Source organism: Apteryx mantelli, chromosome 27 (genome assembly GCF_036417845.1).
Source record: "Apteryx mantelli isolate bAptMan1 chromosome 27, bAptMan1.hap1, whole genome shotgun sequence".
NCBI lineage: Eukaryota > Metazoa > Chordata > Aves > Apterygiformes > Apterygidae > Apteryx > Apteryx mantelli.
This window is the reverse complement of record NC_090004.1, coordinates 864,657-885,023: the sequence shown is the minus strand read 5'-3', so window position 1 is coordinate 885,023 and position 20,367 is coordinate 864,657. Positions and strand designations below refer to the sequence as shown.

Below are 20,367 nucleotides of genomic sequence, written 5' to 3'. Positions count from 1 at the left end.
AGATTTTCTGAGCAAATACAATTTTATTCAAAAATGGTGTGTACTTTAGGTTCTGCAGTATGTAGTAGAAAAGTATGTAGTCTATAGTCTTGATTTGAAGGCTAGCATTGCCTTACTAACTGAACAAAAACAGGTAAGCTGAAAAATTTTGTCAAAATATGAATTTTTAATAATTTTAAAATGTAAATATTTTTTCAAAATTAAAGCAGGTTTTCTATTTTTTACTCTTCTGATGCTTTCTATTTTATATTCAGAAATTGCTAAAGTGATTTTTTTAATCTCTGTGAATACACATGCAAAATATTACTGCTTTCTGTATTACAATATTTCATATTTATAGCACTCATAGAACAGAAACACACCAACAGCTTCACTAACAAATACACAGTGAAACCCCAAATCAATAAGGTAGCAGTAACCAAAATCATTTTGCCATGCTGAACTTGACCAAATCAAAATTGAAGTGCTTCAGCATGGTGATATGTCCATTTCCCCCATCTGCATTTGCAATATGAAATCAGTGAGACTCATTCTTCAGTCACTGGTGTGATTTTGCCTAAGACTGAAGCCTTAAATATGGACTTGCCTGTGTGCTAAATGTTCACAGTAAGTTTGTTAATTTATTGGAAGGCATTATTAGCACTGAAGTAATTTTATTCTGAAGACACTATATTTTTAGGTAACTATTACTTATACATGCATAGTTAAAACCACTTTAGTGTCTTTAGGACAGGAACAAATGTTTTGGTTTGTTGGCTATAATAGCTTTGCAAAGTTCAAATAGGATTTCCTCCAGGGGTGGCATTAAAAAGCACCTATAAATTAGTTAATTATATATTCTAATCTAAAACTAAAACAGAAAAAGATCAAATTCATTTTACAGCCTCAGCTTGATTAAAATTTGTGATCTGAAACAAACAAACAATATAACTGATGATTTAATTTAAATTGCTCTACCGTCTTGAAAAAGGAATTTTCCCAGGAATCAGCATAAAAATGTGTGTGTTATGTTTTCAGGTGCAATTTAAAATAATATATGTGGAAAGAGTGAGTATTCATAATTGCCTTTGGCAGCATTACAATAATGGAAAGATAAAGGTTAAAGTTAAACTGTTATACATGCTCTACTTTTAAACTATTATTATTCTCATACTGATTTACTGGCTAAATATAAATTCCATCCAGGCCTTTTACAAAGCCTATAGCATTCACTGCATTTCAGAGATGGTAAAGCCAGGTCCATCTCACCTAGCTCTAATGAGGCCTAAAAAGTTAGCTAGCTACCTGTGATTTTGCATTACATTCATCTAAGCACAGATTATGACCAATACAGGGAGTTTTGGCCTTCCCTGTGCCCGTGGTTACACATTGTCCATCTTTCCCTTGTGTGCGTACCAGCATCAGTGTGGATGATACGGGTTGATATAACAAAAACTGGCCAATCTAAAACTGGCTGATCTAACAAAAACGAGTTCTTGATTCAGCTCATGCGAAACACTACTATGGGCCCAGACAGGGACAAAATCTCATGAGGAGGGAATAACCTTCCCTCAAAACCAGCCCATGCTTTCTGACACTGCTTAGTAGTAAAAGCATGCACTTAGAGCCATGGCTTCGCTTCAGTGTCCTCCCATGTAGTCAGGGGCCACCATGCCACAAACAGCTGAGCCATTCTCCTCAGCGTCCCCCCGTGCAGCTGCAGTACCGCCAGGCCCCACACCGGGCTCCTCCTCAGCGTCCCCCCACGCAGCTGCGGTACCGCCAGGCCCCACACCGGGCTCCTCCTCAGTGTCCCCCCGTGCAGCTGCGGTACCGCCAGGCCCCACACCGGGCTCCTCCTCAGCGTCCCCCCGTGCAGCTGCGGTACCGCCAGGCCCCACACCGGGCTCCTCCTCAGCGTCCCCCTGTGCAGCTGCGGTACCGCCAGGCCCCACACCAGGCTCCTCCTCAGCGTCCCCCCGTGCAGCTGCGGTACTGCCAGGCCCCACACCGGGCTCCTCCTCAGCGTCCCCCCACGCAGCTGCGGTACCGCCAGGCCCCCACCGGGCTCCTCCTCACTCTCTGCCACCCATTCCCGTGACACTGCACCACTGCTGCCCTGGGCTGGTCAGTTCAGCTCTCTGATCCGGCAGAAACCTGCCTCCCCGCAGGCATGGGGCACGGCACGGACGAGCCGGGGCCGTGCCCCAGGGCAGCTGGGGCGAGCTCCCAGCCGGGCAGGCCCATGCCCAGCGACGCACCCCCACCCTCCCCAGCCCCGAGGGGCGCTGGGCCGCGCCGCGCCGCGCCGGCCCGGCGGGCGGGCGCCTCGTTGCCATGGCACCCGGCGCGCCCGCGACCCCCGCGAGCGCGCAGGCGCCGCCGGCAGCGCGGCGCGCATACGCGGCCGGGCCCGTCAGCTGTGCCCGGCGGCCGCGCATGCGCAGCGGCCGGAGCGGTGCTGGCAGCTGGCTCGGCGGTGCCGCCGCGCTCCCCTCAGCCCGGTCATGTCGTACGGCCCGCTGGACCTCTACTGGCCCGGGGCGCCGCCGGGGCCGCCCCCGCCGCCGCGGGACTTCGGCGGCATCATCCAGACATGCAGCGCCAACGTGCAGCGCATCGCGCAGTACAGTGAGTGCGGCCGGGCCCGGGCGGGGCGGGGAGGCCCGGCCGGGCCCGGCCCGCGCCCCTGCGACGGGGCTGCCGGGGGCCCCGGGAGGGCGAGGGCGCCCGGGGGCGGCGGCCGGCCGGGGGAGGCAGCCGCTCCGCCGGCGGGGCCCGCCAGGCCGGCAGCGGCGCGGCCGAGGATGGGGGCGTCCGGGCCGGATCTTGCGCCCCTGAAGGCGGGCGGGGAGTGTCGCGGCGGGGCGGACACCGGCTCAGAGGGGAAGCGCTGTGCCCCCGGGGAGGGTACAGGGGCACAACAGCCAGCAGCTGAACGTCCTCATCGGTGGATTTTAATTAATAGCTTGCGTATATCGTTCGTTACGTGCAAAATACCTGCCAGTAATGCATTTGGTGTGGTGTCTGTGAAATTCGTGTTGGGTCGCGCTGTTCTCCAGCAGAACTTACGTCCCGTGTCGCTCGCAAGAACGAGGCTTCTGTTCTGCTTTTATCCGCTTTCGCTAAGTGAAAACAGGGAGCCAAAGATGACCGCTTTGTTGTTCGGAGATTCTGGAAGAGGGTTTTTATTGCAAGAGTTTCTGAAGGCTGATACTTGCTTTCAAAATCCTTCTTAAATTCATTGGCAGAATTCTGCAGAGAGAAGCAACAGTTGTTAAGCAGAATGTTCTTAAGTAAATGACACTGCAGTTCTTCTGGTCATCCGACAGTCATTAAAAAAAAGTTTTGAATGATCATAAGCTGATCATTGAAATCCTAGCGTTGATCCCTGAAATACTACTTCCTGAATGAGTTGTTTCCAAAAGTGTCTTTGATATGCCTTTTCTAAAACTGGCATTAGATAACCTAATCTAGGTGCAATTTTTTAGGGGCCAGGTCAGTTAAACATGTTGGTTCCCCTGAAACTTGGTGACTTCTCTAATGTGACTATACTACCAATTAATATTTGTGAAACTGCTCTGCTTTAGCTCAAAGTTGTGTTCACTTCCTTTTGTGTAGCTGTGGCCACCAGTTAAACGCTCTTAAGTTCTCCAAATAATATTTTGTTTGTTTGTTTTCCCTGGGATCTCCCTTTGTGAGCCTTTCTCTCTCGTCAGCTCAGCTTCTCTTCCTCGTAGGACAAGCCTCCGCTGTCTCATGACCAGTAGCCATCCTATCTCAGTGCTGCCTATCTCAAGGGAAACAAATGCTCTTACAGTTTTTTTCAAGGTGGGCGGGAGCACACACAACATCTGACTTAACACTACAGTAATCAATTTTTATTCCATGTTTTATAAATGCCCTTCACTGAAGCCTAGGAGGAAAATAGAAACTGATGCCTTAAACTTTTTTCCTCAGTTTGCATTTCATTCCATATGGAAAAAACAGCAAGCAAACAGTGGACACAGCAGACTTTTATTCACTCCTCTTTGGAAGCTCCATAGAGTTAGCATGTTGTGCAAACTGTATTTAAAAAAAAAAAAAAAACTGGTGGCCTGAGCTATCAAAACTATTGCTTGCAAGACTATTTTTTTGGTGACAGCTTCTTGACACAGGTGGTGGAGGAGCCAACAAGGAGAGGTGTGCTGCTGGACCTCGTACTAACAAACAAAGAAGGACTGGTGGAAGATGTGAAGGTTGGGGGCTGCCTTGGCTGCAGTGACCATGAGATGGTGGAGTTCAGGATCCTGCAAGGAGGCAGCAGGGCACCAAGTAGGATCGCAACCCTGGACTTTAGGAGAGCAAACTTTGGCCTCTTCAGGGACCTACTTGGAGGAATCCCATGGGTGAGGGCCCTGGAAGGAAGGAGTGTTCAAGAGAGTTGGTTAATATTCAAACATCACTTCCTCCAGGCTCAAGAGCGGTGCATCCCTATGAGTAGGAAGTCAAGCAAAGGAGGTAGGAGACCTGCATGGATGAGCAAGGAGCTCCTGGCAAAACTCAACCAGAAGAAGGAAGTATACAGAAAGTGGAAAGGGAGACAGGCCACTTGGGAGGAATATAGGAATGTTGTCAGAGTATGCAGGGACGCGACGAGGAAGGCTAAGGCCCGTTTGGAATTAAATCTGGCTAGAGATGTCAAGGACAACAAGAAGGGCTTCTTCAAATACATCAGCAGCAAGAGGAAGACTAGGGAAAATGTGGGCCCTTTGCTGAATGGAGTGGGTTCCCTGGTGACGAAGGATGCAGAGAAGGCAGAGTTACTGAATGCCTTCTTTGCTTCAGTCTTTACTGCTGAGGCCAGCCCTCAGGAACCCCAGACCCTGGAGGCAAGAGAGAAAGTCTGGAGAGAGGAAGACTTTCCCTTGGTGGAGGAGGAGTGGGTTAGAGATCATTTAAGCAAACTTGACACCCACAAATCCATGGGCCCTGATGGGATGCACCCACGAGTGCTGAGGGAGCTGGCGGACATTATTGCTAAGCCACTCTCCATCATCTTTGAAAGGTCATGGAGAACAGGAGAGGTGCCCGAGGACTGGAAGAAAGCCAATGTCACCCCAGTCTTCAAAAAGGGCGAGAAGGAGGACCCAGGGAACTACAGGCCAGTCAGCCTCACCTCCATCCCTGGAAAGGTGATGGAGCAGATCATCCTGGAAGCCATCTCCACTCATGTGGAGGAAAAGAAGGTGATCAGGAGTAGTCAGCATGGCTTCACCAAGGGGAAATCATGCCTAACTAATCTGATAGCCTTCTATGATGGAATGACTGGCTGGGTAGATGAGGGGAGAGCAGTGGATGTTGTCTACCTAGACTTCAGCAAGGCTTTTGACACTGTCTCCCATAGCATCCTCATAGACAAGCTCAGGAAGTGTGGGTTAGATGAGTGGACAGTGAGGTGGATTGAGACCTGGCTGAATGGCAGAGCTCAGAGAGCTGTGATCAGTGGCACAGAGTCTAGTTGGAGACCTGTAGCTAGCGGTGTCCCCCAGGGGTCAGTACTGGGTCCAGTCTTGTTCAACTTCTTCATCAGTGACCTGGATGAAGGGACAGAGTGCACACTCAGCAAGTTTGCTGACGATACAAAACTGGGAGGAGTGGCCGATACGCCAGAGGGCTGTGCTGCCATTCCGAGAGACCTGGACAGGCTGGAGAGGTGGGCGGAGAGGAACCTCATGAAGTTCAACAAAGGCAAGTGCAGGGTCCTGCACCTGGGGAGGAATAACCCCATGCACCAGTACAGGCTGGGGGTTGACCTGCTGGAAAGCAGCTCTGCTGAGAAGGACCTGGGAGTGCTGGTGGACACCAAGTTAAGTATGAGGCAGCAATGTGCCCTTGTGGCCAAGAAGGCCAATGGTATCCTGGGCTGCATCAGAAAGAGTGTTGCCAGCAGGTCGAGGGAAGTGATTCTCCCCCTCTACTCAGCCCTGGTGAGGCCACATCTGGAGTACTGCGTCCAGTTCTGGGCTCCCCAGTACAAGAGGGATGTGGCACTACTGGAGCAAGTCCAGCGAAGGGCCACAAAGATGATTAGGGGACTGGAGCATCTCTCTTATGAGGAAAGGCTGAGAGAGCTTGGCCTGTTTAGCTTGGAGAAGAGAAGGCTGAGAGGAGATCTTATCAATGTGTACAAGTATCTGAAGGGAGGGTGTCGAGAGGATGGGGCCAGACTCTTTTCAGTGGTGCCGAGCGACAGGACGCGAGGCAATGGGCACAAACTGAAACACAGACACTTCCATCTTAACATGAGGAAAAACTTTTTCACTGTGAGGGTGACAGAGCACTGGAACAGGTTGCCCCGAGAGGTGGTGGAGTCTCCTTCTCTGGAGATATTCAAAAGCCGCCTGGATGCAATCCTGTGCAATGTGCTCTAGGTGACCCTGCTTGAGCAGGGGGGTTGGACTAGATGATCTCCAGAGGTCCCTTCCAACCTCAGTGATTCTGTGATTCTGTGATTCTGTGATTTTAGTAGCTAAGCGTCTAGGTCACAGGTTGAAATGTTATAAGTAATCTTTAAGTGTACAACAGCCTCTGTGTAGAAGGGTTTGCAGTGTAAAATGAAAGGGTTGGGAGACTGAAAGCTACTGACTGGCAGGGCTGTTCATGTGACTCTCCAGTTGATGTGTATGGCCCCTATCCAGAGAATCATAAAGCAAAACATTCCCTATCTCTTTCTTTAGCCTCCCAAGCCTCTTTGCTGTCGTTTTGCGTAGATTCTGTGCATTGTCGTTGGCTGAAATAACTAAGTATAGCAAACTACTAAACCTGTCTCATACCAGCACAAGAATAGAGCATCTTCTGGAGTGGAAATGGAACTAATGCAAGAATCTCAAAACAAAATGCCCCCTCCCCCCCCACACACACACTCAGCAAAGCGCAGGATGTCTAGACACTACAGAGTAGAGTCAGTGTGCTATTTGTCAATTTAACTTGATTGTGGACTTTTCTGATCTTCCAATAGACAGATTTGTGATATAAGTGTAGTCTTGCTCGCTAGAATACACACGTTCAGCTCAGTGTATAGGAAGTTGTTACACAACTCACTGTGTGAGCTAATAGGATTCTAGAAAACCAGTGTGTTCTCTGTATGCAAAAGTCAGAATCCTTGCCTATTTATTGATTAAATCATATTGCAGCTTTAGCTGAGCTTCCACTGTTGTAAGTTATTGGGCATGACTTTAAAAGAAGTGGCCAGTCTAGAAATCTGATGTTTCTTTTGCAATGTTTCATCAATTGAAGCGGCTTGCTCCAGGTTGAAAGCAGAAATTACACCAGTAGGATACAATTGAATTGGAAGTAGCTCTTGGTAATATCTAGTACTGGGTATTTCAACTTAATGTAGTTCTACAGGCAGCTGACTCAAGTTTATCCTTCTTGGTCTTGCCTGTCTCACCACTTGGAAGTGTAGGATATGATTTCATAAACAGTTTAAGCCAATCAAACATGGTACTGCTGTCAAAAGTGGTGCTCCCAGCATCTCTTTTTAGCACTACTAACAGTTGTGCAGCTGTAGAATAAAACAGATCAGCTGACCAAAAATAATATTGGGGGGGGGGGTGCGAGGAAAGAGAAAAAGAGGTAGATACTTTTCAGGTAGATTAACAGTTTGATGTGACTGCGTGATCATAGTGCCCACGTAAGGGAAGTGGTGGAAATGCACAGGGGGTGGAGGAGAAAGAGGGCTAGAATCTCTCTTCTGGCTACAGTATGATTTCAATTTGATGCAAGCTAACTATGAAGCATCACCATTAGTATCTGCTGTTCTCAAAAGATTAAATTTCTCCCAGTATTCCAATAAATCTTGGCTATTGTGAGTAGCTAAACTCAAATTATTTTTTAACCTGATAGCAACCCTTGGCCTTTTTTTTTGCTTAACATTTTTTTTTCTTTCTTTCTTTTTAAGAAAGCGCTAATTTAAGTAACTCTAGAATATGTGACAGTAACAACGCAGCTTAGTAATAGTGTGGTTGTTCTGCAGCATTGGTAGCCCGAAATACACAAATGGCAAGGTTGATAGAAATAAACAGCTATGTTTGTTGGCCTTAATGAGATTGAGGAAGAGGAATACAAGAGCTTTAGCCACAAAGACTTGTTTTCAAGATATGTATGTCTCAAAACTTCTGTCTTTTTCTCACTTGAAACACTCGCTCTAGTAAGCTATATCAAGTCTAAGTAGGGATGTTTAAAATGCATGCTTTGCTCTAAATGCAAAGTGTAAGTGTTGTCATGCAAGCCTGAGTTAAGCAAAATGTTGAGAGAAACCCTTTGTTGTGGGGAGCTAAAAGAATATCTTCAGGAAGGAAGAAAATACACCAGAACTTTGTCCTACTCTCTTACCTTCTGATCTCTTTATCTTCAGCTGCTCAGATAAAGAATTTGATGAGCCAGCTGGGAACCAAGCAGGATTCCAGCAAGCTGCAGGAAAACTTGTAAGTATTAACTGAGCTAACACTTGTGTAGGTTCTCTTTTATTTCTCTCTCTGTTTTGAGAGCAACTGTATTACTTGCTTTGGGGAGATGCTTTACTGTATAAGTTTAATATAGTCCTACAAAACAAAATGACTAGATGTGTGAAGTAGTTTCTTAGATGTGCTAAGGTGTTTTGAACTCTGGAAAAGCCATTCAAAGCTGCTTGATAGGAATGATTAGAAACAGTATAGATTATCTAAAAAAGGAGATAAGAATAGTACATATTCCTTTACCTTATCTGTACTCTGAAGACTAGTCTTATTTTAGTAGCTTCACTTGTGATTTGGAAGGAATCTATGCCATACTAGGTACTTGGCCTTGACATAGGAGGAAAAGGGAAAACAACACGGAAGATCCATATCTGATGAAAAAGTAGCTTGTAATACAGAAGGATTTGGGTATTAGAAAGACTAGCAATTCTGTATGGCAGCCAAATTGCCAAGTATAACCTCAGGCAAGAACAGGCCCCTGGGACACAATATAGAAGATATTTAAATTGCACAGTCCAAACTCTGTCTTAGAGAGACCAGACAGGGAGTCTGTATGCCTGTGCATCTTGTATATACTTGAAAAGCATAAACAGCAAAGTATGAAAGGAATAACTTCTGGAAAACTAAAAGGAAACTTGTCAGTCAGTCATGCAACATCCCCATGTTTCTTGTAATAGCTGATTTTGGATGAGCTCATAACTTGCATTTGGAGGATGTGATCAGAACCCAATTGGGAGGGAAAGGAATTAGCTTGCCAGAGGTATTAAGTTGACTTGACCTGGATTTAATTGGTAGATTAAAGAAAGTCACTGACAGCCAAATGAATGTCTTTCCAGTTAATTTCATTATAGAGACTTGGCCCTCTTCTTTAAGGGGAGAGTGGTTGCACTCAATAAATTGTCAGATGCCATAGAAATCAATACAAAAATGCATGGGTGGCGTATTCAGCTCCCATATTACAGGTGAGCTCATACAGCAAGGTAACCTGAATACTTAGATTTGCATATCAGACTGAAGGGATGACTTTCATTCAAGCATCTTGTGCCCATTAAATACCAAAAGTCTTGATCCTTACTTTAGTATTTTGTCCCAGGAAGATTTTGTCTTCCTGGTTTACCCTATTAGTTTTTCTGTTATGTTAATAGGGTTTTTTATTAGTTTTTGGAGATCTGAGATCTCCATATTTTTATCAAATTAAATTTGACCAATGCAGTCAGAGGTTGTCAAGTGAACAATTAGTTACCAATTGGTAACATAAGCAGTTCACCCTAGAACAGTGATTATGTTCACTGAATAAAGTTGTCTCTTCCTCCCTTTAATTTTTTTGACATTGGAGAAAAAAAAATCCTTAAAGGTGTGTGTGATCTCAGAACCCCTAATTGGTCATTATTGTGAAAACTGAATTGCTCAGAAACTACTTTGGGAGAGAACCTTTGTGCAACTCTTTCTGAACCCTTATTTTAGACAACAGCTACAGCATTCTGCCAACCGACTTGCTAAAGAGACCAATGAATATCTAAAGGAACTGGGGTCTCTGCCGCTTCCTCTGTCTGCTTCTGAACAGGTATGTACACGGAATTCATCTGGAAGTTTTTTAAAAATCACTCATTTCACAGATCTAGCTTAGAGCACAGCCTCATAAAGCTTGAATTGGCACAGCTAAAGGGACAGTAGCCTTTCACAGTGGAGAAAAAGCTGTTGGAAAAGTGGGAAGACTCATTAAACTGATAACATCCTGACTGCTTGTGTGACATTTGGAAAACATCTCAAACTTTACCAGCGGCAAAATGGGTATAAAACTTACTTGCATAAGAATCAGAAGCCCTAAATGTTTGAGAAGAGCTAAGTATGCAATTCTGTATTTCTGAGTACATTTCTGAAAAATAATATTATTTATAAAGTGTCTGATCGTGTGAGGCAGTGTTTCAGGATAAGAACTCAGAGCAAACTACATGTCAGTATGAAGTGTGGTCATGCCAAATAGGTTGCGCTTGCCTGTGATGTATTAGCTGGAGGAAAAAAGCTGACTCGCTTTGCTCGTATTTGAATAAATATAGTTAGGTGATGATTATGGCTTTACCTCTTGCTGAATAGTCTTGCAGATTCCACCTTCCTATTGGAAAGGAAAGGAACAGTCCTCTGCTGTTGGAGTTTTCTTGCCTCTAAGTCACTACTACAATATCACAAAAGCAGATAAATCAATGTTGTTGTGGGATGATCTTTGGGTATGAGTCAGCAGTTGTTGTCTTAGTCTAATTCTATATTTAGAAGTTGAAATGCCAGTTGTAAGCATGGCCATGTTTTGGCTGTTTTTTCAGCAAATATTTCTCAGTTAATCTCCCTCTGGTGAGCAAAATGCTGTCATGTGCATATCACTGAATGTGTCAGTGACTCCTGAAGCCTAATCAAGGCTGTTGCACTGTCCATCCAAAATCTGCAGGAGCTCGCATGAGCATGTTGAAGAACTCATCTGGCAGAGAGGCTGTTGCTTCCAAACAGCTCAGATAGAAGCTGCAGTGTATTATAAAACTGCTATGGTGGCTTATAATAGGGAAAAAAAAATCTGTTTGAAAACGCATTTATTTCCTTGGAATGGCTGTTGAATTGATACGAACTTGCTGAAGGATCAAACTGCTGCTTCGCTCTGTTGAGAGAGGGCTGTCAGGAATCTCTCTAGTGGAAAGCATAGGAATGGGCCCTAGAATTAAATGTCCTTGAGACAAGCTTTTTCACAACTTGCTGTTTCCATTAACTGGGATGTCAGAATACTAAAAGGAGGCATTCTAGGGAAGCTAAATAAGTTGATACTGTGAAATGAGGATAACCAGGGATATTGCAACTGATGCTTTTGGAGAACAGGTAAACTGAAATGGATGTCAAGACTAAGAGAGGATATTCTCTGAACAACTAATGGCAGACTTATAGTATGATGTGACTGAGAGACAGCTCCCAAAGTTGGGGGTGATGGGTGTTAGTTCTGGAATTTTGGGACTCTTTTTAATCTTAAAAGTGTGCTTCTCTGAGGGGGTGCTGTACTCTAGGTTTCCTACATTCGTAAGAAAGTTAAGGGGATTGTTGGGGGTGGCAGGGGGAGGGAGAATGGAGTGGGGAGAAAAGGTTAAGGACTGATATGTTGGCTAAATAGGGGAATGGAGGGGAAGGCATCATAGGTATCCAAAAAATACATAAGTAAATGTGATGGATTACTTCTATTCAGATCTCATTCCAGGAGTAGTGTAGAAGGCCTCTCTACTCCAGACTTAAAACCAGACTGCATCTAGAGAACTTTAGTGCTCAGAGCTATTCTGCAGTGGACAAGGCATAGAGCGTTTGGTATAACTAATGAAAATTTGGTGGTTTTTCTGTTCCCTCAAGTCCCCCAGAATGCTGGAACCAAGAGATCTCCTGAATGTCAGCTGGGTTTTTTGGTTTTGTTTTGGGGTTTTTGTTTGTTTGGTTTTTGGGAGAGAGAAAGAGCGTGCCTGGACAGTTCTATTAAGATGAATGGGAATATCTGAAGACTTGTTTTTGTTTTAATCCTTTAGCGCCAGCAGAGGTTTCAGAAAGAACGTTTAATGAATGACTTCTCTGCAGCCTTAAATAACTTCCAAGCAATACAGAGGCAAGTCTCGGAGAAGGAGAAAGAGACTGTAGCAAGGGTGAGAGCTAGCTCCCGCATCTCTGTAAGTATTTATGGGAATTCTGTAGTGATGTAGTGAATTACAAGTCTTCTCTGAGACCCTTTACTTGTCTACCAACTTTGTAGCTATCTACTGAACCATTACTGGGTACAGATGGGGCCTTGGTGCATTAATTTTACCATTCCAGATGCTATAAGTACTGGACGTTCATTTCAATGTGCTGCTTGTCAGTGTTAGTAGATGAGGGAATCCTGGCTGTTACAAATCTTGTGGATGACAAGAGAGGGGAAGTCAAAGTATAGCTAATAGCTAAGTATTGCAAACCGTTCTTTGACAGATGTCAGCCCTAGGCTATAAAATTTAGGAGGTCAGCTGGAAGTTTACCATACCTTGAACTACATCTGAAGTCTCACACTCTTTTTTTGTTATTATTATTTTCTTACAGCTCCTGTCCTGCTAGTATCCCTAATGTACATTCAAACTGTCTTCCTATTCTGTTTTGACCAGTGGCTACTAAGAATTCATAATAAAAAGGCCAGTGAGAGCATTTCTCTCCCCTTGCTTTGGGGCTTTGTGTTAGGTACATATTCTTAACTTCCACAAGGGAACACAGTTATCATTTGCTTAATTCTTAAGAACATAATCCCTAGTTTAAGAATCATAAGAACTCAGATTTTTCTTATACATGGAGAAAGGAAGTGACAGACAATGCCAACTGATCTGAGGAAACAGACTAGCTTTTCTAGCTCTCAATTGCTTCTTATTTGCAGAGACATGAAAATTAAAAGCTGAAGTGACAGTGGCATTCTCAAAGAATTCTCTGAACAGTATGCTCCTTTGTCTTCAAGATGCTGCTATTGATTTTGCTAGTTATGCTAGTAGTCTGCAAGATTAATAACACTTTTTTTCTCTTCCAGGCTGATGAGCGATTCAGAGAAGAACAGCTGGTCTCATTTGATAGGTAACAAGTACTTGCACACTTGATGTGCACATAATCACTCTTACCTATGTATAACTAAAACTACTGTGGCAAAATATATTAATGTAACTCAGGGCAAGGCTTCATTAGCCAAATGCAAAGCAAAAAGATTTGAAATGCAATTATTACAGTACTTGCAATATACAATGTAAAAAATTAACTGCATATAACAGTATTTTCTTGGGCACTTCCAACATTCACTGACAGACTAAACACAGAACATGCACAACAAGCCAACGTTACTTTAACGTGTCAGAGAGTTGTAGGGCTTATGCAGTAATTGTGTGCCTGCATAGAAGCTAGGTTGAAAAATAGTATGTGAACTGTATGGTACGAGTAAAGTGAACTCAAGGCACCTGAAAAATATCTCTGACTACTGTGTCAACTTTTACTGTATGTTTGTTTGAGAAATCCTGGGTGAAATATGTTGGCCCTATGTGTATATACCCTTTAATTTTCTAAATCAAGAGACCTAGCTTCCATGTCTCATCCATCCACCCTCTACCTCCAAACTGAGCTTTATCTGCTCAGCTTCTTGTGGTGCACCCCCTCCCCCTTAGTAGCCCCATGCCTCCACATGCGGAGTCAGAAGTGAAAACCCCACACTGCTGGATTATACAGATGCTGTGATGAGTTTGAAGGCCTTGCTTCCCAAAGCAAGGGGAGCCAAGCGGGTACTTATTAATGCAGAGGCTCTTAGCTCTTTGAGAGGTAGTGGCGCACAGCAGCTGTTCCACGTTTGATATTGCTCTTGCATGCTACATGTCAGAAACTTTTGCCTTAAATATTTGAAAACCCTACTGTCATCTCAGAGCTGAGTTTCTGGATGTGTCAGCTGTTTCTGATGTCATCTAGCTTATCTTCATTTCTTTTGGCACTTTGAGCCTTTGAAACTTACTGTTTAGTGGTGTGTACTCAACAGGCATACTGTAACCTTACAGTGCTTTCCAGTACACTTCCCTTTCTTAAGAAGAGGACAGCATTATCCTTGAAGAATTTTTTATGCTAAATATATAGGTGACCTTGTGTTATAGGTACTGCCTTTGCTGTAATTAATGTGTAACTTGTGCAGTGGTTTTGAACTTACTCTGAGCTCCCAATGCCAGATAGCAAGTGGGAATCTTTGCATCTATATTCCTGTCTAGTGTTTTTGCAGTTTGATAGTGTTGTGCTCGTAGGCTGTTCTCTATCAAGACTTTCACCCATGATTTCTCCCTTCTTGGGGGGATGGTGAGAGGAAAGAAAGATGTTGGCGTATTTAAAAAAAAAAAAAAAACACACCACTGGAATATTAAGGTTTCTTTTATAATGTAATAGATAATGGTCATATCTTAGACTATCCTATGCGTGAGCTGCTTCCCAGTTTCTTCGCTGAGTTGTTGGAATAGCCTTGTGCAAGACCTGCTTTTCCTGATCTCTCCCTATTTTTCATTTGTTCTGACTGTAACTGTTGCCACTAATTAGTCTCATCTCTGTATACAATTGCAATACTAGGAACCCCCAGAAACCTGGCAGGGGGAGGGGTTGTTCTGGTAGGAAATTTTTCAAGTTTAACTCACTGGCAGTTTGGTATAACATGGGTGTGGATATATCTACCCTCAGAGAAACAGGCTTTTTCCTTCTTTCTCTTTCTAGTGGTGAAGAATGGAATCAAATGCAGTCTCAGGAAGAAGATGTGGCAATAACTGAACAGGACCTTGAACTTATTAAAGAGAGAGAAACAGCAATCAGGCAATTAGAGGTGAACAGGAGATCCTGCACAGTTAACAGTGCTAGGAGCTAAGCTAAAGATGTCACACAGTGCTAACTAATGGGATGGGCTAAAGAAATCTGAGAGGAGAGGAAAAAAGCTTCTTGTAGAGAGGCTTGATGGCCAGATCTGTCTTCCCAACTTCTTTTGAAGAAGACTAGGTACATTTTCATTCAGGGTTGATTTGTGATCCCTCAGAGATGGTAGTAGGAGCAATTCATGTGAAAATGTGCATCTCAATTCCATGCTGTGCTAATTGCTAGTGTGCTGAAACAAACACTGAGTAGCAGGAATATTGTAGGCTTCTGTGTTAATCCTCAGCTCCATAGATGGTAGCATAGTCACCTCAGTCAACGAATGATGGTATCTGTTATATTATTTTGAGCAATGGTTGTAAGAGAGACTAAGAATGAGATTTAGCAAAATTGTAACCAGTGGTTGTTATAACTTGTCAAACTCTTGCCTTCAGGCAGACATTTTGGATGTCAATCAGATATTTAAGGATTTAGCCATGATGATTCATGACCAAGGAGATATGATTGGTAAGTGCATATGGATAATAGAAAGTTTGTTTATCTCAACTACGTATTCTGTCTGATTTGGTTTTCATATATTTTGTATAAAAATGATCATATCACATATCTGATTTTTAACACGAAAGCTCTGAATTCTCTTACAAAGAATGCTCTTATTTTTCTGTAGACAGCATAGAGGCAAATGTGGAAAGTGCAGAAGTCCATGTGGAAAGAGCCAGTGAGCAGTTACAGAGGGCTGCCTCTTATCAGGTACATTCTGTATGCTTTGCATTAATGTCAACATATATCTGTGCAATATGGTACAGGCATAACAAGACACTTAGTGAGGACTGCAGCACACCAAACAAGTTCTTAAAAACAGCTTGCGCAAGCTGGCACTCCCACAAAGCTGTACTGTAAGGAATAAATAAAACACTTGAGAAACACAATATTGAAATGAGCCTTCTAATGCAGAGGATATGAAATTAGTTTGTTCCTTCATGTGGGTGTGCTCAGTGAGTTTAAGTGCCTAGCTTTGCCATTCTCAGGAGGTAGCAGAACAGTTAAACAAGAACAAATTCTCATGTTATACCCATCTTGTAAGCATACCAGTCGAGATCATACTCCACAGAACTTTGTGTAAACACTGATGTGTAAAAATTCATATACAGACTTGGGAAATTTCTGCTTACCAGGATTTGCAGCATCTTTCTAACTGCTCAGTTACCATCCCTTGGTCTGTCCTGTAAGTCCCATCAACTCTCTTAAGCAGCAGTGACAGCCACTGCAGACGCCTTTGTTTATGATATTTAGTGTTTTCTTGTATACTCCTTTCCTGATTGTCCTTGCAGGTTCAGATTCAGTGAAGGAATGAGGGTGCTCAGTCAGTCAGTTCGGTATGGAGTTTTACTGCTGGGACTTCAGAACAATATACAAGATAGGAAATTGGACTTTCTCAAGCTGTTGAGTGGGGAGATACTGGAAGGCAATAAAACTCCTGCGCTGTTTAGCGGGGAAGGAAAGTAGCTTTTGCCAGCTGGCAGCATATGGTATCATTGTCTCTTTCCTTGGGTTCCACTATAAAGTGAAGCTTCAAGGTATGATAAAGCCAAGTCTGGCAGATATTGGACATATATTGGACATATTCTTCTGGACAGAGGAGGAAGTGACCTTATACAGTTAACCTCAAATCCTTAGATAAAAGTATTCTGTATATATGGACAGATTGTAACTTCCTGTGATGATTAAAAGTGATCAAAGCTGTAAAATCCAAGTACCATAACTGTTTATCAAAGCTTTTAAACTGTAGAAATGCAATACTATCTCCATGCCAGCTCCAGGTGATCAAGGAGAGATTGTATCAGAGAACTAGTTAGCAGTTATTACTTGTCTTAGCTGGAAAATCCAACTAGCTAGAGGTGGTTAGTTTTCCTTTGAAGCTATGGTGGCCTACCTTAGTATGAAAAGCATGTGCTAGATGTTGTAAAGTTCTCTTTTTATAGTCAACTTGAGTGGAAACTTGTATTTTCCTTGAGAGAAGCAAGACTTGTCACAGTCAAATTTTGACCTAATTGCACCTCTTAGACTATGCTGAAACTGAAAACGGCTAGCTGAAAGATCAGGCAGTTTAAAGAATGCTTAAGCAGTGTAGTCTGTACACTTTTACTTCTCTTGAAAAAGGATGGGTACAAAGTTTTAATCCACTGAAATGAATAACGTTAGCTGGTAAACTTGCTTATCCTCCTGTCATCTTTTCCTGGTGTCAATGGCTTTTTTTCTTCTTCTTTCATTAGAAGAAATCCCGTAAGAAGATCTGTATCCTGATTCTTTGTCTTGCTGTGGCTTCTCTAATCTTAGGACTTGTTATCTGGCGGACAATAAAATGAAATTTTCACATGGAACCTAGTCTCATTGCGGAGAGCAATTCTCATTCCCCCAGAGCGAACAGGCTGACTAGTCTCAGAAATGAATTGACCACCTTGAGAGAGCAGAAGCCAGAACTTCTTCTAGTAATAGATATTAGCAACTAATGTGCAGATAACTAGTATATGGAATTAGTGAACCATGGAGACAGTATTTATCAGTTTATATACAAATTATATTGTTTTATGTAACTAAGATCTTGTGTTTTTTCTTTCTGTAATGTATTATTCCCTGTCCCAAATGTATACTGAAGTGTGATCAATAATTGGAGATGTCTTGTTTTTTTGACAAGTGGCACAATTTTAATATTTTGTATGTATAGGTAACTTTGGACTGGAATAAGAATGATGCTCAAAGAGGGCACAGTACAGACTTGCATTACCTTAATCCAGCAGTTTCTAAAGTCTCCAGTGTCTGCCCCATGGTTTAATTAGTCTCCAGGTGACCATAGTTCTAAACTCTCTTAGAGAAAGATACCACTACAGATTTGAAAGGTAAGAAGTAGGCATGGATGACCACAGTTGGAACCACTAGTGTGCTTAGTAACTGGTCAGTTTAGCCATGAGACTTGTAACTGTTTTATTAATGTTTGAGCACAGTTGGTGGTTTGTGGAGTGTTTTTTTTTTTTTTGGGGGGGGGGGTCTTCAAATGCAGCATTTGTGAGGACAGAACACCTTTGACTTAGGATAATCTAACAATGCAACTTCCTTGGAAAACTAGCTGGTGGTTTATTATTGGGCAAATAAAACTCTTCCAATGCTGATTCTCGAGCACTAGAAATATTAAGGTGCACAAAATCCATATTGAGTAGAGGGGAAAAAAAAATTTAGCTGCTCACTCCTAATTGCTTTTTAGAAGCTTTTAGGGAGAAAATTGTGCAAAGATGAGAAAATGGGCACCTAAATTTACAAGCTAGCAAAATAGATGAGTATTACCTGAAATGCTGCTTCTAAAGAAGTACTCTTGGAAGCTCACTTGTAGTGTACCAGTGAATATTATGTATTGCTTGTGAGCATCTGATATTTTCCGTTGTTTATGAAATAGAAAGTGCAGAACTTGGCTGAGTGAAGTGCTAGGTTTTTAAGAATGTTTGAGGATGTGTGTGGAAATGAGAAAGATCTCTAGTTCCCATTAATGTCTAGCTAGTAGAGCTGGATGGAACGCAGCAGCCACTCCCCACTCTGATGTAGCTCTGAACTGACATGCACTGAGGGAACAGTAATCTGTCCAAAGCCCATCAGTGTGGTAAATGCCGCATACTGATCCATTTTGTATTTAATCCTTATTTGATGTCTCCTGTATAATAAAGTAAATGTGAAAGCTGGGAAGGGAGTGTTCTCCCAATTGCACAGTGGTTTGCACTATTGCTCCATCATTCCATCTAATAACTGTCAATAAACACTTTTAAAAGCCTCTATCGTGTTCTTTCTCTTGCTATTTAGACACTGGCACAAGTATTTGTTTGCAACTGCCTCTCTTTGCAATCAGTGCAGAAGATTCTTTATATCAGCATCAGTGGTGTTTCCTCCATTTTTTAGTTCTACAATCCCTGACTTTTCTTAAGCTAACCTAGATGAAAACACTGACTTCCATATGGACATATACAAAACTCCTGTGCAGAAATCCTGTCCAGTAACTAATCATAGAAAGATGAATCTGGCTTCCTTGAACGTTGATTGGTAAACTTGGAATATTTGCCAACTGCTGGGACTCGAAGTCTTTGCTGAGCCTGTACTGTTGAACCTGACTCCAAAGCCAGGGAACTGAGTATGCACTGTTCTGCTCCTTATTTAAAATACTCTTCCTGTTGCTTTATGCACTACCTGCTCCATGGGGAGGTTTGTTTTGATATTACACCTCCCTATGAAAATGAAAGCTCTTATTTCCCCATGTTTGAAGAGAGCCTGGGTGCATTACTTCTAGGATCCCTCCTAACCCAAGTCTGTTTCAGCGCATGACACTGAAGTTGATGACCCAAGTGCTTCTTTGACCCAGGATTGCTGTAACTACTTGACTCCTTTTCCTTCTTTGCTTTGTGGAAGTTTGTCTCTGCAGCGGTCCCACTGCTATGTTGAACAATGGTCTTAACTAAGGTACAGGCTTGTGAAAGATTGCAAGCAGAAACTCTCATCTCCCTTGCTGTAGCATCCTGGCACTATGAGAGAGCTTTCCTGCCTTACAGATGTGTTTGCTACCAGTGTAAGAATTACTGAAAATGTACTGCAGGAAGTTTACCTCTCAGAGTGAGATCCAGGAAAGGAAGAAGCTTACTTGCTCTGTTTGTAGTGATAGCTCTTCCTGCGGTGCTTAGGGGTGTTTGATTTTTTTACTAACAGCTCTTTGGGGAGCTGGGGCTCACTGGAGTATTAGTGAAATCTAGTTTTCCCTCTTACAGGCTCAATTATCAATACCAAAAGCAGAGTATATGATCAGTATTAGCTACTGTCTGTTTTCTACCTGCAATTTATTTAAAAAGCTGAGAAGGATCCTGAAAGAAATGTTGTCATCTAGCTAAAACGTTTGTAAAATGAGTTTTTAAAACTTGTTGCAGAAGCATTTTGTTCATCTTATTCATCTGCTATTTTTATACTTGCCAACATTTAAATTTTTGTCTACCTCGTCCTTCTCCAAAAGCAGCAAGATGGAAGGCCCCATGGTAGAAGTAAAAAGGCGTTTTAATATCCAGGGTTATGTATGTGTTTCTCAGTTTTCTTTTGAGGAATTTAGCTAAATGGTAACTTAGAGGGCCTTCTCGGTGCCCTGGGGGGACGACGCCGGGGGGGGGGGGAAGAGGGGCAGAACAGTAAGATCGGCGGCCGCCTGAGGTGTTCAAGGCCTGCGCGCAGCGCGCTGGCACAGGCCAAGCACGGGGCAGCGCGCCGCAGTCGGCTGCAGCCTGACCGGGCAGAGCCGCTCCGCTCCGGACCGGCCCCTCGCGTCCGCCTAAGAAACCGCCCTGGGCAGCCTCTGGGCGGGTGTGGGGCTGCCTCGGGTCCGCGGCGCCTCCTCCAGCCGTCCCCTGGGCACAGGGGCGGGACTGGCCCCGGGGGTCTCTGACGCGGCCGCCGAGCTGCCCCGGGG

General features: G+C 43.5%; 1 protein-coding gene across 2 annotated transcripts; it reads left to right on the top strand.

The window, feature by feature from the left end:
• Nucleotides 1–2,436: 2,436 nt before the first annotated feature.
• Nucleotides 2,437–18,701, top strand: STX12 (syntaxin 12). 2 transcript variants are annotated; one of them, XM_067311730.1, is made up of 9 exons: nucleotides 2,437–2,610; nucleotides 8,378–8,447; nucleotides 9,942–10,041; nucleotides 12,023–12,160; nucleotides 13,036–13,079; nucleotides 14,733–14,838; nucleotides 15,317–15,389; nucleotides 15,550–15,632; nucleotides 17,220–18,701. In XM_067311730.1, exons 1-9 carry the CDS (start codon nucleotides 2,487–2,489, stop codon nucleotides 17,241–17,243), a joined length of 762 nt encoding a protein of 253 aa, XP_067167831.1. In that variant the 5' UTR covers nucleotides 2,437–2,486; the 3' UTR covers nucleotides 17,244–18,701. The 2 variants fall into 2 exon arrangements, with proteins under 2 accessions (XP_067167831.1, XP_067167832.1); XM_067311731.1 differs by having other exon boundaries at nucleotides 2,461–2,610; nucleotides 17,156–18,701.
• Nucleotides 18,702–20,367: the final 1,666 nt, after the last annotated feature.

Coding starts and splice junctions, on each gene's coding strand:
- STX12 (XM_067311731.1), top strand. CDS start 2,487: ATGTCGTACGGCCCGCTGGACCTCTACTGGCCCGGGGCGCCGCCGGGG. Junction 13,080..14,732: donor CAGCTGGTCTCATTTGATAG/GTAACAAGTACT, acceptor TTCTCTTTCTAG/TGGTGAAGAATGGAATCAAA. Junction 14,839..15,316: donor CAGCAATCAGGCAATTAGAG/GTGAACAGGAGA, acceptor TCTTGCCTTCAG/GCAGACATTTTGGATGTCAA.